Below are 18,053 nucleotides of genomic sequence, written 5' to 3' on the forward strand. Positions count from 1 at the left end.
ACCGTTAGTCAATCAAATCAATCGAAAACAAAGATAAACCGCAATTATCTAGTTTCTCACCAACGGGTCGTGCTAGAGCTTCTCAATCCCAAAGAAGACTTTAAAAAGAGCGGCCATAAGAGATTTCACCTAATTAGATTACTCTCCTCTCCGATAGGCGGCTTCACCAGTAACAATGATTGGTTCCCCTAATGTACTGCACCCCTTACAAGGATCGGTTCCCCTTCACCCCTTACAAGGATCGGTTCCCCTTCAACCATTACTAGTTTCGGTTCCCTTCACCGCTTACAAGGATCGGTTCCCCTCTTCCCAATGGCAGACACAAAATCCGATCATACCAAGGTGATTACTTAAGATTGGTTTTACTAATAAAAGTTATACCAATACAAAAGTCAGGCCTTTGTGAATAGTTCTACCAAGAACACAACAAGTTGTGAGCGGTTCTAGTTTATCAGACATGTTGGTTGTTCATAAGATATGCAATGAATAACAAGACCAATAACACCTGACAATTTCCTTTTCGGTTCACAAAACAAGTTTATGAACTTACTTCCTTAGAACACATGTAAACATTATTCCATAGGATGAAATCCTCACCTTATACCCATACATAATCACAATAACATTCAAATGATTATGGCGATGTCTTATCTACAAAGTTTAATGGTTAAGCAATAAACCTCTTATTGTATTCCTTTATACTATGTCTATCTAGTGTTCAAATATGCTTCGCAGTTATGTTTTCAATATGCACGACTTGAAAGATACGTTAGGGAATGAAACAGTTCAAGTCAAATATCACTAACCTCAAGTGGAAGGATGATTGTAGTCGTTGTAGCTCCTCGCTTTTTCACATCTTCAAGACTTCGCAATACTTGTAATGTCTCATATCCTAATGCTTTCAAGCTAACCTATACGAAGTTTAACTCCAGTACGTAATCAATCGATTCTTAACATGAGTTTTGGTTCACTAAAATATGACAACCAAACTTGACATACCAACGCTTGGTGGGTTCAACCGAGCAACGCTCTAACAGTCTCGTTAAATCATTTTCTAATGCGTTGCATGAATGTACGAATGAAATCTATTCAATGTTTTGGAATAGATTTAAAGAGTTCTTTTACGGGAGCACCGGGAATCCCAATAACCGCAAATGGAGAGACTTGGCATTTCGATTCAACTACATAAAAAGTGCAATGCGAGAGTATGTTAAAGTTAGAAATATGGTGTACCAACATCATCCATAAGCTCCTCTTAGGGAAAAAGTGAGTAATCCGATAATATTTATACTTATGTCATCGTTAAAAGTTCACATACTAACATTTAAGAATTTATTGAATTTCAGCTGGAACGTTTCAATGGGCTATGGAGAATTCGTAATGGGGAAACTAAGTTCATTCACTACAAAGAATATACGACGTTGTACCGACGTGCTAGCAAGTTCATTGACGAGCATTTGATGTGTCAAATTATAAAATTACCATATTAAATCATATATGTAGTGCCCTAATTTCCTAAACTATGTAATGAATATTTTTTTTCTGAAAGTAAGGTATAATCGGATTATATGGACAAATATAAACACCAATTTTTATGATCGTTTTATATGGGTATTGATTAAACTACTGTTAAAACATTGCTCGGTTGAACCCACCAAGCGTTGGTATGTCAAGTTTGTTTGTCATATTTTAGTGAATCAAAACTCATGTTAAGAGTCGCTTGATTATGTACTAGAGGGAACTTCGTATAGGTTAGCTTGAAAACATTAGGATATGAGACATTACAAGTATTGCGAAGACTTGAAGATGTGAAGAAGTACGAAGCTACAACAACAACAACAATCATCCTTCCACTCGAGGTTAGTGATATTTGACTTGAACTGTTTCATTCCCTAACGTATCGTTCAAGTCGTGCATATTGAAAACATAACTGCGAAGCATATTTTAATTCTAGATAGACATAGTATTAAGGAATACAATACGAGGTTTATGGCTTAACTATTAAACTTTGTAGATAAGACATCGCCATAATCATTTAAATGCTATTGTGATTATGTATGGGTATGAGGTGAGGATTTCATCTTAGGGAACAATGTTTACATGTGTTCTAAGGAAGTAAGTTCATAAACTTATTTTGTGAACCGAAAAGGAAATTTCCAGGTGTTATTGGTTTTGTTATTCATTGCATATCTTATGAACAACCAATATGTCTGATAGAGTATAACCGCTCACAACTTGTTGTGTTCTTGGTAGAACTATTCACAAAGGCCTGACGTATGTATTGATAGAACTTTTATTAGCAAAACCAATCTTAAGTAATCACCTATGGTATGATCGGATTATGTCTGCCGTGGGAAAAGGGAACCGATCCTTGTAAGGGAAAGGGAACCGATCCTAAGGTGTGCATTGCATCAAGGGGAACCGATCCTTGTATGGGGTGCAGCAAGGTTTATAGAAGAAAGGAGAACCGATCCTATGGACATGTGCAACATATATAAGTTAGATACCATATATATGTGGGGAACCTATCCTAGTACCTAGTCAACCAATCTTTGGTAAGCTAGTGTGTCTATGCGTAGTACTCATATGGAGGTAGAACGAAACTTGTTTTGGTAGAACCGTTAAACCCATGATTGTGATTGAATGTTGGTTTGATCAATCACATAGTTCTTGAAAGTCAGATGAACCAATTCTAAACCTGTTTGGAAGTGTGGAAAATCGGTTTCAAGGTTGTAAGTCTGAAAGAGAACTTACAAAGTAAAGATGTCGACAAACTTTGATCACGTGATGTGAATGTTTATTTCTTTAATTGTTCAAAGATATTCCTTAATGGCTAAGGGAAGAGAATCCCAGGATCAAAACATAAGTAAGTTAAAAATCTTTTAATTAAGGTTATTAATTTCATTTTTTAGGAAAATTACAGAATTAGTAATGTGCATTTACTAATTAGATTTTTCGAGAGATTTCGACCGTTATTTTTGGACAGAGCATTCTCAGGAATTATGGAAACTGAATCTAGAATATACTGAATATCTTGAGAATATTTTCGGTTTTGGATATTCCTTCGTGTCCAAACTTCCTTGTCTATAAATACCGAAGTTTGTCTTTTCTATCAAACTAATCCTTCTTAATATTTGACTTCCTCTTTTGTCATTGTTACTGGTGAAGCCGCCTATCAGAGAGGAGAGTAATCTAATTAGGTGAAATGTCTTACGGCCGCTCGTTTTAAAGTATTCTTTGGATTGAGAAGCTCTAGCGCGACCCATTGGTGGGAAACTAGATAATTGCGGTTTATCTTTATTTTCGATTGATTTGATTGACTAACGGTGGTTGAAATCTGATTGCACCTAGTTTGTTTATGCTTGTGAATCTTCTCTTCTGATATAAGATTCACACAAACTAGTTCAGAGTTTCGACAGGGATCTTTAGACTTTTTTTAGTTCTAGATACGATCTTGTGATAATCCATTGTTAACAGACTCCGTTCTGTGTGATTGTGTGCAGGTGTTTATTGAAGATTTAAGAAGATTTGAAGACAAAGAAGATATTGAAGATCTGACTTGGGTTTTATAATCTTTGGTGTGCACAATACTTGTTTGGGAAAAATGATCCAATTAATAATCGATTTATCCATGTGGTAGATTGGATTGATTAATTGAGTAGATCGGCATCAACACGATTCCTTGTGATTAAAGGTGTTGTTGGCTTAATCTTAACCGATTACCTTCGGGTGATTGAACATAAGATAGATCTATATCCGACGAAGGAGTTTATGTTAAGATAAACGGAAGAGCCTTTGTCTAACTCATATCACTTGGTTGAATAGAGTTGTTACCAAACAGATTTTTTGTTCCTTTACTGTTTGGAATACGAACCAAAGGGATTATTCCAAGTAAGTGAATTATTCATAGATCGGAGGCGTGGGAATACAGACGGAACTAGGTGAACTATAGGGTTAGTTACTTGGTCTCAACTATACGAAGTTAAGTGTAATTTTGTGTAGCGGCTTAATCCTAAGAGTATTCGATTCTGGACTAGGTCCCGGGGTTTTTCTGCATTTGCGGTTTCCTCGTTAACAAAATCTTGTTGTGTCATTTACTTTTATTTTCTGCATTATAATTGTTTTATTATAATTAAAGTAAATTACACAAACGTTAATTCCTATTTACTTGATAAGCAATCCTATTGTGTTTGGTTAAGTCCGAACCTTTATATCAAGTAAACATACTTCGTTGTTGTATTGTCTCGATCTCGTATCAATAGACGATCACACGAAGTGTGAACCGATTAGTTGTATTGTCTCGATCTCGTATCCATAGACAATCACTTTCGGAGAAAGGACTTATAGGTAGGAAAAGTTTTAGCTTGAGGTATATTTGGGTACCCTCGCCTTTTCAACTACGATTCTGTGTTTACATCGTCATTCAGAATAAACTCAACCCAGAATCAGTTTACAAATGAACTAATTAACATCAACCGATTCTGGATCGTGATCTTTAAAAAAAAAAGTTTTACATGTTTTGATTATGCATTAATAAAAGTTAATTTCAGGATAACAAAAAAAATTATTTTTTAAAAAAATTAAAATTGGTAAAGAAATTCAATAAAATTAATTATTATTGTTTACAAAGAAGAATTCAAAAAGAAATCTCCGAGGTCAGAGAAATGATTGGAACTCCCACTTTCTCCAACCCCTTTCTGAATAGCAACTCCCACTCTATGAAACAAAAAAAAATCCCTATTTTAGAAGACGTATCGTTCCTAGTAAGAAAACTCTTCAGTCTCTTAAGAAAAATCACAAACTCCTCCCTGAGCTCTCCCAAGGTCGTGAAAGTCAGGGTACCAAAACAAAAACCATGTCTAGCACATATGTCAAGATATTTGTTACGCTTGCGGTCAACTGCACGAGAAATATCCACACCAGGAGAAAATTTCTGCACACCATTACCAGTGAAAGGCGAAACACCAGTGACATCAAAACAAGTGTCCCTTCCATTATCCCAATTAAGCACCAAGATATCCGCAGGCCTAGCTTCACCTCCATCATTAGCGAGAAAACCAAGAAAAGCCTCTGTCTTAGCTTGTACCCCAACACGATAACATATATATGACACGGTGTCATGCACGAAATCACGGAGAAATTTCAAGCCTTCATGAGCACAATGGATATCGTGATCACCAAAAATATCCATGTCATTCCCACAACAAGAACAAAGGCTATCCTTGGAAAATAAGGGAACACCCAATCTATAACCAAGAATTGCGCTAAATTGTCGAGGTCCAATTTTTTAACCCCAACCCTCTATAATTATAGCCATCAGGTAGTCTTGGGTATGCGTTGTTTGGTTATTTTTCCATAAGGCCAAATTCCGTTGCGTCATACCAAATTTAGTGGGCATATCCTTGGTCACTTGATTGAAGAACAATGCTGCCAGTTTACTCATAGGATGGGGGGAAACAATTTCGATACAAAGAGAAGAAGAATCTAAACCACAAAAACGGGCAAATGCATCCAAAGCAAGAGTGCATGAAGGACTCATACTTGTGACACCAGAGTTGCGCAAAATATCACCTTGTGACTGTTGAGTTTGCAGACAAGAAGCTAGGTAACAATATTGCATCGTGTCTTCCATCGTGTATAAACCCAGGCTACCATACTTAAGGGGTAGCGAAGCCACACGCATCTGTAAATCCCCTAAACCAGGACCATCACATGTAACAAGTTGCTGGACAAAGTTAAACATGCGACAGTCAAAGGTGATTTGAGCCTCCCCAACAAAATATGGTGCGGTAGTTCTTAAAGTAGAGTAAAGCTTGGAGACACAGACGCGACTACGAAGCAGTTGCAACTCAATTTGAGGGTCCTTCAAGCCTTGAATATCATCCATCAACCACAATGTTTTGTCGACACGAGCCTTAACCAACTGGTTACAAAAAAGAGGATCAAGATTTACCGGGCCGCCTAACAGCTTACCCCTAAAGCAGGTCTATCAATGTCCGCTGGAAAAACCGACGCAACAGTGCTCCTGACATCAACGGAAGGCCTGAATAGTTCAGTTTTGCGAATGTTAAGGTCCAAGCCGACCAAGCTGCCTTCCTCTCTAATTAAAAAGTATTTAATTACCCGAATGAGCATTGATTTAACAAAGATATATTAGGCATTAACATAAATAATGGATAAGGACTTTTAGAAATTATTTCTTAATGACCCTATTTAGTAACGTAGCTATAGGCCCCAATTAAGTAGCACAAACCCCAATTTAACCGGATTAAAAAAAATGCAACCTGACTATAAAAATAAAATAAAATGCAGCCTACAATTTGGGTGGATTCAAACCCGTTAGTTTCTTGTAGGAATTTATTACTTTGGGACGTGATGTGTAGCAGCCATGTGTGCTAAAGAATTTTGAAAGCAAACCTCTTGGGGGTAAATCATGTATGCTAAAGAAATCACCTAATCAATGCAAAGTTGGTAGTCTGTGGATTCTCAAACAGGTACACTAGGTTTCCCAAATATGATAGTTCATGGATTTTGGTGATCATTTCGTGGTGATGAAACTCAGAAGGAAGCAGTTATACAAGATTTTATTAAATTGACCCACCAGTGGAATTATTGTACGTCGAAAATGAATGTTCCATGGTTATGTGCGACTAACTAGACGTAACCAGTAACCACTACGCTACTACAGAACCAAAAGCCTAGCTAGCTACCTAGCTAGACATACATAAAGGTACCTAGCAGCTACGGGTTCTATTTAAACAATAATTACATGTCAATTGCATTGATGTTGGCCTTTACCTATTGGCCAACTGAGTTGATTGAACACAAAATTGGTTAAAAAAACCAAAACTAATAATTTTTGGGTGAAAGGACACTTAGATTTTGATACTGTTTCAAATGGATAAAAATATAAAAATAGCCAGGATGTAAACAGTTTCATCCTGCCAATTTTCAAATACTTTTTCTTATTTTTTATTTTACACAGGATGCATCCAGTTTCATCCTAGCTATTTTTTAAGTTTAAGCAAGGATGAATCCAGTTTCATCCTTACTAATTTTTTTTTGTCCATTTCACCCATACTAATTTTTACTCGTCCATTTGAACCATGTTTTAAAAATATTTGGACAAATGACCCATTTTCCGTTGATTGAATCACATGGTTCCGTTGCCACTTGGGGTGAAATTGAACTTAGCCGTAAATTTGAAAATCCCGTGGAAGCCAATTCTAGGGTTGCACATGGGACGGTACAGTCCGGGTTTCTTATGAACCCGGTACCTGTACTTAGAGTTGACCGGGACCTCATTTTGAGGACCTGTACTTGTACCTGGAGTTGTTCCTGTACCCATAAGACCGGTCCTGTTCTAGTCCGGTACCGGGTTTTGGACCTGTTATAAAAATGTTGTCGTAATATATAGAAAAATATATACAGATCCAAATACACCAAAAATGATCAAGTTTTGATAATCCATACAATCAAACAATCCATACAAATATTTTCCTACTGACAATGATACAACCAGATCAACATATTTCTTTATCTTCAGATCACCAGGACCTAACAACCAAGATTGATATGCGGCTTTATCAAAATCATTTAGATTTCTACTCCAATCATCATCAGTTGTTGAATATGCCTTGTGTGTTTCTAATGACATCCGCATAGATCTCATCCATCATCTTTAGTAATTACTTCCTAGAAAAACATCTCAGAACACTAAAAATCAACAGAATGAAATCATCAAAACCCTAAAACATCAATAAGCTATCATTATTCATTAACAGATGATTGGATATCATGCAAATAAATAAAAATCATACATAATACTCGTTTTTAAAAGACCCCAAATTGTAAAACCTAGGGTTTCGTTTTACTGAGAACCCCTAAAAACTGAAACAAAATTAAACCAAAATCGAAGTAAAGACAAACAAATCGAAATAAAGAGAAATAGTAGAAGAAGAAGAAGAAAAAAAAAAGAATTAACCATTACCTTATTCCAGATAGTGATGAAGAAAAAGTAAATGTATTTCTTCCGCTCCTTGCCTTTGAAGAAGAAAAAGTAGAAACAAAAATAAAGAACAAGATAGTAAAACGACTAAGATGATGGTAATTTTTGTGGCGGAGGTTGTAATGGTGAGAGGTAGGGGCGGCAGCTCTCTGTGTAGAGGTGAAGAAGAGAAAGAAATGGAGAAGAGAAACGAGTGAAAGGGGCTAGGTCATTAGGATTATATATGTTAAGTGGACGGTTAAGATTGATTTTAATTTGATAATCTATGGTCAGAATATTTCTGGATACAACCGGTCCGGGTTAGCCGGAAATTAGGTAAGAACCGGTACCTATCCCGATTTACACCGGTTATCCTGTTCTATTCCGGTTCCGGGCCGGTTCGGATCCAAAATTTCCGGTTCTGGTTTGGTTCTTGTGGAGACTTAGCCAATTCAGCAGTAATCGATAGTCAGATGCGCAAAACATTCTCATAATTGCCTTGGGATATCACACGCAAATGATGACGTCATCAACACTTCATGCTTCCCTCACTTCCATCCTGGCAATAAGTGCAATATCATTCAAATCAGTCTCCTTCATCGTTGGTTGCAAATTTGGGGGAGAAGTCGGCTGCCACACGTTGTAGTACATTTTGATGTTGCCAAGTTTCAAACGTAACCGAATGATTGAACCAGCAATGAGCCCATGCCCGTCTCATAATTTTCCTGGTCGGTAAGTAAAGATGCAAAAGAATTCATCAATGTAAAAGTTTCTTGGTGTCCTTTTCCATTTTCGGGCACCATGATCACCCGTGCCAAAAATCAACAACAGCCAAAAATAAGTTAAAAATGCAAAAAGAACCGCAAGCCCATGCTCAAAAACATCGTACTGTGTGCCATTTTCTCATTTATTTATCGACCTATAATTTTTGGGTTCAAGTTCCGACTACAAACGGTTCCGTAAATTCCAAACAGTTGACACAGAGGACCCATAATAAGCAGGTCACACCAATGTACATGAATCTCCCCTGTTTCTTATCTTTATATAACTCGAACAGTAGAAACAAGAACATGATTTTTCTCTGTTTTCAGTCATTCAGTCACTTGTTGCAGATTGCACTGATGACAATAACCGTGGTGTGGCGTTTGGTTGGCTTCAGCTAACAAGAAATTCTTGGTGGCCTTGTGTCTATTCTTCTTGCTCCGACGTCATTCTTGGGTATTGCTGATTGGAGAATTTCATTCCATCTCGTTGCAATTATAAGTGTCATTGTTGGAATTTTAGTCCCATTGTTTGCCAAAGATCCTCAGTATGTAAATAGAAGTAGTACAAATGGGAATTAAGGGAATTGTCTCTTGAAGCAAAATCCGTGATAAAAATCCCGACCTTTCGGATTATTGTTGCGCAATTATACCCTTATGGATAATCACTTGTGAAATTTTGAAATGATTTATCTCTCAAACTACACCATGGATGTTCGCAAACTTCATACCATTGAAAAGCATTTTAAAACACCTACGTAACGAATATAAACATGCCTATCAAATTATGCATATTTCTTATATTTCTTATAATCAATTAAAATCATAATTTTAGAAATGTCTCCTTGTTTAATGATATAGGTCACTTAATAATGGGACAAAATTCAAAAATAAATAGGTGGGACGGAGGGGGTATCATGGAATGGTGCAGCTACAAACTTGTAAGATTCGCATTTCGCTTTGACATCTCCATTTTTGTTTGTGACTTTTACCTGTATAGAATTGGTGTTGATATCTTGTATACATGTTATATGCAGTCCAATATTTGCAGAGATAGTTCCGGACAAGTCTCCGACAAGCATTTACTCTTTGGATAGAACTTTCGAGTCTATATTAGCATCTTTTACTCCTCCGGCAGTCGGACTTCTATCTCAGCATGTTTGTGGATATAAACCAATTCCTCAAGGATCAACTCAATCAGTTGAGATAGAAATGGGTAGAGGAAATGCTGCATCACTAGCCAAGGAACTTTATGCATCAATTGCTATTCCGATGATACTGTGTTGCCTCATTTACTCCTTTCTCTATTCTACTTACCCTATAGATAGGAACCGAGCAAGAATGAAGGCATTGGCATTGATTGAATCAGAAATGGTACAGTTGGAGCCAAATTATCTTCTAGCAGAAGGAGAGTCCTCCCAATTCCAGGATTCTGAAGCTCGTAGAAAAGACACTGTGATTGGACTAGATTATGGCCGTGATATAACAATGATAATGAGAAAAGGACCCAACTTTCTAATACAGACAAGGATCAACAAATGGAGCATCTGGGGGCTCAGAATAGAGATCGAGGGGAAACAGCTCAACTACAATGACGTCAACTTGACTACATTTTTTCCAGTAGGCCTTCAAGAGACATTTTTGCTATATTAAGAAAGTTACGGGCTGTAGTGTAACTTTTCTTATTAGTTTTTTTATGGCAGTGACACCAAATTAGATCCAGAAAAGGAACAACTAAAACACAAATGTAAACACAAATCTTATAGAAATGTAAACCTTTTCCATTCAAGCTTATGTTTTCCATGGAGCTGGTCCTGGAGCCATTGGAGGGAACATTGGTGGTATTTTCGAGAACATCGTGCTCATGTCAATGGAAGTCGCAGCTTTGCCTTTACCTGATAAAGCGACCAGTGCAGCAACCAAACCTTCATTACCTGCAAGTCTTGGCTCCGTGTAATAGTATCTTGAACGCACATCGCGAAACCCATCATGCTTGTCAGGTCCACCAACCATGGCTCCAATGATTTTGTTAGGGTCTGGCTTCTTAGTATCCCTCCATTTCCATCCTCCTTCACAAGTATATTTAATTTTATTCTTAGGAATTGATGCGGCCCTGTGGTGAACATGTTTTGGATAAAGCTGTCCGTAGCCAACAACATAACTCATCTTGCGAGGATTCTTTCCAAGGATATAATCAATCTGCAGAAAAAAACCATAAACTGCATTTTAGAGTGCGGTCATCAACAGCAGCCAAAAGAACCCTACTGGAATTACTAAGAAGAGAGCAAACTGGGAGCACATACCTGGGTTTTGGAAAAATCATGCATTACTTGAGTTGTGTAGAAATTAAGTCCACAATACCATCCTGGTATACCGGCAGCATCAAGATAATCGGCATATAGGGTTGCTAAAAATGCAGCTTGGACAACAAATTGAAGTGGCTGAGGAGCTCCACGGTTTAATTGTATCAAACCTCCTGTAATGGGAAAGAAATGACATGAAACTCCATATTTTTTCTAAATAACACAAACAAAGAGGAACTAGCTAGCATATATACCTTTAGTTCGTTTAAAGCTCCTGAAAACAGGTAAGTAAGAACACATGATTAAATCGGTCTATTTGTTGAAAGTGCCCAACATATCTTCATATGGGTACCCATGACTCAAGAAAATTCTTAACCTGCTCAGAAGAACCTAAAAATACATCAAGCAAAGAAAGTTTTAACTCAGAATGCATGACCATGCTTAGTCAGGTACAAGCTAAAGTAGAAAGAGAGAGCAACCCAATTGATCGACTTACTTGAGAACCAGTAAGTTTATTTTCCCAACTGGGAACACCATAACTAGGGCCACCAGAGAAAGCACCAGCATGCTTGTGATGTAGCGCGTTCAAGGTAAGAAGTGTTACCAGTAGCATAAAATAACCACGTTGCACCCCAAATGAACTCATCCCAGTAACTAGTGGAATTATAGAAAATCGAAGCATATGTAATATCAGCACTGTATCTACCCCTTTTATCCCGAGCAAATTGATAAAGAGTCTCGGCACCATGAACTAGCTTTTTAGAGTATTTATTGTTGTCTTTGAATACAATCGATGCAGAAGCTAAGGCAGCAGCCATTTCAGCTGCAAGATCCGAGCACCGATGGCACTCATGCACATCTCTTGGATAGTCCATGTCCTCGGGTCTCATCCAGCAATAATGGGCATTAGGAGTATCAATCTTGCCACTCTATCCTGAAGTGTTTCCTGTTCCAACCTATGGCATATAAATTAAATAACGACTAGTTTTTAGAGTTGAATTCGACAAAATATACATTAATGGCTTTGGTTTAAGCTTGGTGAAGCTAACATGGGTAGGGTTATTTGTGCCAAAGTACTGGGAACCTTAATTTAATATGCAAGACCTAGAATCGCGGCACATGAATCATTGAGAAGAGCTGAAGATCTTGTCTTCAAGATTCTTCACATGAGGTTTCACAACGACTTTCTGAATTCCAAAATAACTCTAATCTTCCATCTGACATAACTTAATTCTACAACATGCCTATTGATGCATCTTCTTCTAGGCTTTACTCCAATCCCTAAGTATGTCTTCTTCCACAAATCCACTGCTAATTCAATACGCCCACATTTTTCCGACGGAATGGATGCAACCTTGCACCACAGTTTTCAGAACTGTTGCGATTCTTCTACCACAAATTTAAGTCCAAAAACGTCACCTCGTCTTTGTGTTTTTCTTCACATTTGACATCTTCTTTGATATCTTCACATATTGTTTCCGACTCAATTCAAACGAGCAAACCCTATATTTCAAGAACCTAGACCTAAGCTCTGATACCAGTTTGTTATGCCAAGAGGTTCATATTGTTCTTCAAGGCATTCCAGGATCCAGCATCATAAATGAAAAATAAACATTCAACGGAAGCTAATGCACATAGAACACCTAAGACACGGAGATTTACGTGGTTCGGCAATGGCCTACGTCCACGGATAGCAGAAATTCACTTTATTCATATATCAGAGAATGCACAATGCACATGACACTCAACACCCGTTCTTCTTCTTCACATTCTCAACTCACCTTCAAATCTCCCCCAACTCTCCCAGCCCCAAAACCATGAGAAGATCTACATCTGCTAATGGAGAGATTACTTCTCTTCTTTGTGAGGAGATGTCTACAACCTAAGGGTTTAGATAAGATTTATGTAGATGATGTAGATGCCTATAACATAAGACTTATGCCTTTATTTATAGACTTACAATACTTTGATTAGGAAACCAAGTTTTAATCTAATTTAGGAAACCTAAACTAGCTAAGATAGGAAACCCTTGTTTAGATAGAAGTCTAAACACAATTCTAAAAAATCAGTCAAAACTGATTTAGAAAATCAAACTGATATTTCCTAAAATCGAGCCAATATCCAACAATTCTCCACCTTGGAAAGATTTCTAGGACAACTTCAACTTCACTATTCTCTGATTTCTCCACTTTGGCATGAAATCTCAACATTCACCATCCACGCCTTCGTATTCTACTGCCTTCAATCACCGAGAGGTAACAATCATGCGTAGATGCTTCAATTCCACTTAAGGACTTCAATACTTCACTCACCCGTAGGTGCCAATCATCCGAAGATGTTTCAATCCCTCGAAGGAATTCAATTCTCCAATCATCTAATAATGTTTTCATACTTCAATCATCCCAAGATGTTGAACTGGTACAACTTCCAAAATCCTTGTCTAAGGTTCAAATGTGTCAACCGACACCAGCACACCAAATGGTGTTTCAAATTCCTTTTAAGGATGCAATGTGCTTCAACATGTGCTTCAAAAATTCAATCCCATAACAGGGCTGCAACTGTGTCTTAGAAAAAACACAAACATACTAATGCACCTAAACATGCTGCAAACGTAAGTAATTGATATAGTTCAAGATGGCCAATCCTAAACATCACCAATTCTTTCGTAACTTTGCTGATTTCTCATCAATTCCAGTTATCTATGAATTCTTGACGCGTCTTCAACTTCATAGATTTTCACATGCACATATTCTTCAAACTTACAAGATTCAATTCTTTGCACATTTGCTTCAACTTGTAGGATATAGTCTTTGACTTCAACTCACCACTTCACTTGTCAAATTTGAGCTCTTCCTCCATCCTACTTCTTCAAATTCCAACACTTCGTCTTTCAATGCGGAGTTCAATATTTCAAAAGATGAAATAATTCATACCTTACAAAGATGCAGTCTTTATAAGTTCCCAAACATCTGTGTGAACACATTCCAGTATGTCATGTGGTGATATTCATGATATCTTCATATCTTCAAAACTGGAAATTTCTCCTCCAAGCATGATTCATTCTCCACCTTCACACAATGTTCGCAAAATCCTAAACTGCATATTCTGCGTTCTACAACTTCATGCCTTAATTACATGATTTAGTCTTCAAATGTATTAGATTGCGCGCTATCTAACACTGCTACTTCCATATTCAACAATACAGTTTTCCATTCTCCAATCGCTTCTCTTTAAAAACAGAACAAGAAACTACAGCTCCACCACACACAATATCTCCATATAGGAAATCCAATTTACCCAGTCTCTTCAGTCGATCATCAACAATGCAATATACTTATGGCCAGCTGCTTCAAGCCCTTCTTCGTGAAATCAAACTCTTCAACCAGAATTTACCAACCCTCCACTAGTGCTCTCACAACACTAAGACATTCAGATGATTGATAATTATCACATAGGTTTCTGCAATCTTCGTTACACCATGCAACTGATGCAAACTTGAGTTTAACTTCTTCTTCAATTCCTTCGACAATGTCAAGGACAACATGACCGAACTAATGACAACCAATAACATTCATAATCGTTCCCCTTGGTACTTCGAACAATTCCAAGGATCCTTCAAGTTTTGCATCTTTACCTCTTCCAACGTACAAACCATTCAACTTGTACTTCAATCACAATACTCTTGTTTCCTTGCAACTTGGCTAGCACATTCAAACGGAAAACCAACAAGGTATTCCCAAATAGTCCACAAAAGTATCAAACAAACAAGGTAAAGACCAAAAACAACCAAACACCTTTATCAAACTAGTTGATAAGGTTATGGAATCACTTACTCGAAGCTATGCAACATAGGGTTTATTCCTGAAGAAGTATACCAACATCAATCCTCCTTTCAAGTAGAGCTTCAACTTCAAAAGTGTTTCAATCAACAATGAACAAATGTGAAACACTTCAAATACATACGTTTATGAGTAATTAATATTTCAAACGATGCTCGTCAAAACAGAAAATCCACCTCTTCACCTTGATGCAATTCAAACGACCTTGTCTCCAAGATTCTTCACATGAGGTTTCACAACGACTTTCTGAATTCCAAAATAACTTTAATCTTCCAACTGACATAACTTAATTCTACAACATGCCTATTGATGCATCTTCTTCTAGGATTTACTTCAATCCCTAAGTATGTCTTCTTCCACAAATCCACTGCTAATTGAATACACCCACGTTTTTCCGGCGGAATGGCTGCAACCTTGCACCACAGTTTCAGAACTGTTGCGATTCTTCTACCACAAATTTAAGTCCAAAAACGTCACCTCGTCTTTGTGGTCTTCTTTAAATTTGACATCTTCTTTGATATCTTCGTATATTGTTTCCGACCCAATTCAAACGAGCAAACCCTAGATTTCAAGAACCTAGACCTAAGCTCTGATACCAGTTTGTTATGCCAAGAGGTTCATATTGTTCCTCAAGGCATTCCAGGATCCGGCATCATAAACGAAAACTAAACATTCAACGGAAGCTAATGCACATAAACACCTAAGACACAGAGATTTATGTGGTTCGGCAATGGCCTACGTCCACGGACAACAGAAATTCACTTTATTCATATATCAGAGAATACACAATGCACGTGACACTCAACACCCGTTCTTCTTCTTCACATTCTCAACTCACCTTCAAATCTCCCCCAACTTTCCCAACCCCAAAGCCATGAGAGGATCTACATCTTGCTAATGGAGAGATTACTTTTCTTCTTTGTGAGGAGATGTCTCAACCTAAGGGTTTAGACAAGATTTATGTAGATGATGTAGATGCCTATAACCTAAGACTTATGCCTTTATTTATAGGCTTACAATACTTCGATTAGGAAACCAAGCTTTACTCTAATTTAGGAAACCTAAACTAGCTAAGATAGGAAACCCTTGTTTAAATAGAAGTCTAAACACAATTCTAAAAATCAGTCAAAATTGATTTAGGAAATCATACTGATATTTCCTAAAATCGAGCGAATATCCAACAATCAGTACCCCACTTGATAATCTCCTTTACATGGTTAAGCTCACCAGCAGCTTTGTATTTTCCACTGTATTCAATTACACTCCAACTCAACATAGTCATTGCAAAAGATTGTGGAAAGTTGAACTTGATAGCATCTCCACCATCATAGAAACCACCTACTAGATTTTGGCCAATAAACCCGTCTTTCATACCAGAATCTCCTCTCCAAGAAACATTATTATACTTAGGGAAAGGTCCAGCCACAAGGATATGAAAATGGAATTACATTAACGAACCAAACAAACATATTAGTCGGTAATAAAACCATTTAAATTCTGAATGAAGAATACTTACAGCGTTGAGCATTGAAGAACATGAGAGCTTTACGAAGAGCTTGAGTGTATTTATCAGGCTGAGGCTGCTTTCGAGGCATAATCTTTCTGATAATGGATACAACAAGACCATCATTATCATGAGAAGAATCTGACTGATTATTAGGATCAATTTGAATAATGAATGTAATAAGACCAACTATGAAAGCAACAACAAGAATAGTGACACATATTTTACGGCCAAGATCAACATATTTTTCCTTCCTGCCACCTAATAACCTACTTTCTTGTGCTTCATCTAAATTTGCTTTCTCAAAATCATTTAAATTTTTACTTGTATCATCATCTCCTGCATTTGACTCCATATTTTGTTCTCTTTTCTCTTACTTAGCACAAACCGAGAGAGACCAAAAATGCTGTGAATGAGGAGGAAGTGAGGAAAGGATTTATAGAGTAATAAATATGAAAGTTAGTTGCTACTTGTTTACCATTATTGAATGTTAATAATATTTTAACACAATAACTAATTGTGTTAGAGAGCAGCAAATTGTTTATAGAACTTGCTAATGGGAGTTAAGTATAATTTCCACCTTCATTAACGACTCAAAAGTCAATGATAACCTAGGCAGCAATTACTGACTTTTATTTTTGCTCTATCTTAGATCTGTAAATTAACTAAGTAAACATTAAAACTCATAGTAATTAGTTAAAGAGAAATGATAGGAAGATATAACTCATAATAAACGAGACTGAAGGTTCAAGACTTTAAGTGAGAAAGGTAATGGTGAGTTATAGGCTGAGCCAAAATCATTAGCTGTAGCAAACACCTAGGTTTTCAAATCTAACATACACAACGCAAAGGCAAGACAAGTGCTAGCGTTGTTGCCATACCGAACAGCCTTGCGACTTAACTTTCACATTATTGCAAACCAAAGAAAGTCTCGTTTTCATGGTAAGTAGCGGGCATGTTGATTCCTAGAAATTGTGGCGAATGAATGTATTATCTAAAATGAGTACTTGAAGATTTTCTTAGCCAAACATAACGGGATTGTGTTTTGTATTAATAAAATCTGAATGGAATAAAAAAAGATACGAGAGATTGCCTAATTTAGCTGACTTCTGCCTAATTTTCTACCCAATATAAAGTCATATCTAATAACTGTCCAAAACAAATATGAGAAACCTGACTTCTAGATAACCAAAGAAAATAGGCTAAAAACCCATGGTGCATCGAAATGCTGAGAATCAGAATTCATGCATCCCTGAAGCATTTATTAGCATTGTTCTTAAACTAAGGATTCAAATGGTAAAGATGGCTAAATTCTTACCTGATATCTCTATATACTACTATTACTACCAATATCCTGTTGGGCATTTATTCAAACAACGAACATTCAAATCCTTAAATTTGACTAAATCTTCATTAAGATTTCATCTAAGATGATTTTTTAATTAGTTCGTCATACATTTTTTTACTCCTAAAACTTGCATTCATTTCACAGAGTCACAGATTCCATTATCACATTTCTACTTGATCAATTTATCTTACTAAAATTCTGTTAGGCATTTTTACAAACAACCAATGTTCACAACCTTAAACTTGACTAAACCTTCAGTTGTACTACATCTAAAAGAAAGTAAATGTAAAAGAATTCCGTAAGCAAAATTT

The 18,053-nt window shown here is 36.9% G+C and overlaps 1 protein-coding gene and 1 pseudogene across 1 annotated transcript; one reads left to right on the plus strand and one right to left on the minus strand.

The window, feature by feature from the left end:
• Window positions 1–8,103: 8,103 nt before the first annotated feature.
• On the plus strand, window positions 8,104–10,401 carry LOC113273299. Its single transcript, XM_026523042.1, has 3 exons — window positions 8,104–8,140; window positions 9,647–9,689; window positions 9,786–10,401. The coding sequence occupies exons 1-3, from the start codon at window positions 8,104–8,106 to the stop codon at window positions 10,399–10,401; spliced, it is 696 nt and encodes a 231-aa protein (XP_026378827.1).
• LOC113273300 lies at window positions 10,306–17,263 on the minus strand (annotated as a pseudogene).
• Window positions 17,264–18,053: the final 790 nt, after the last annotated feature.

This window comes from Papaver somniferum, chromosome 4 (assembly GCF_003573695.1).
Source record: "Papaver somniferum cultivar HN1 chromosome 4, ASM357369v1, whole genome shotgun sequence".
Lineage (NCBI taxonomy): Eukaryota > Viridiplantae > Streptophyta > Magnoliopsida > Ranunculales > Papaveraceae > Papaver > Papaver somniferum.

Bases quoted from the DNA above. Each gene is read 5' to 3' on its own strand.
- LOC113273299 (XM_026523042.1), top strand. From the start codon at position 8,104: ATGGTAATTTTTGTGGCGGAGGTTGTAATGGTGAGAG. The intron at 8,141-9,646 runs GTAGGGGCGGCA...AAAAATAAATAG, and splicing joins GGAGGTTGTAATGGTGAGAG to GTGGGACGGAGGGGGTATCA. The intron at 9,690-9,785 runs GTAAGATTCGCA...TGTTATATGCAG, and splicing joins AATGGTGCAGCTACAAACTT to TCCAATATTTGCAGAGATAG.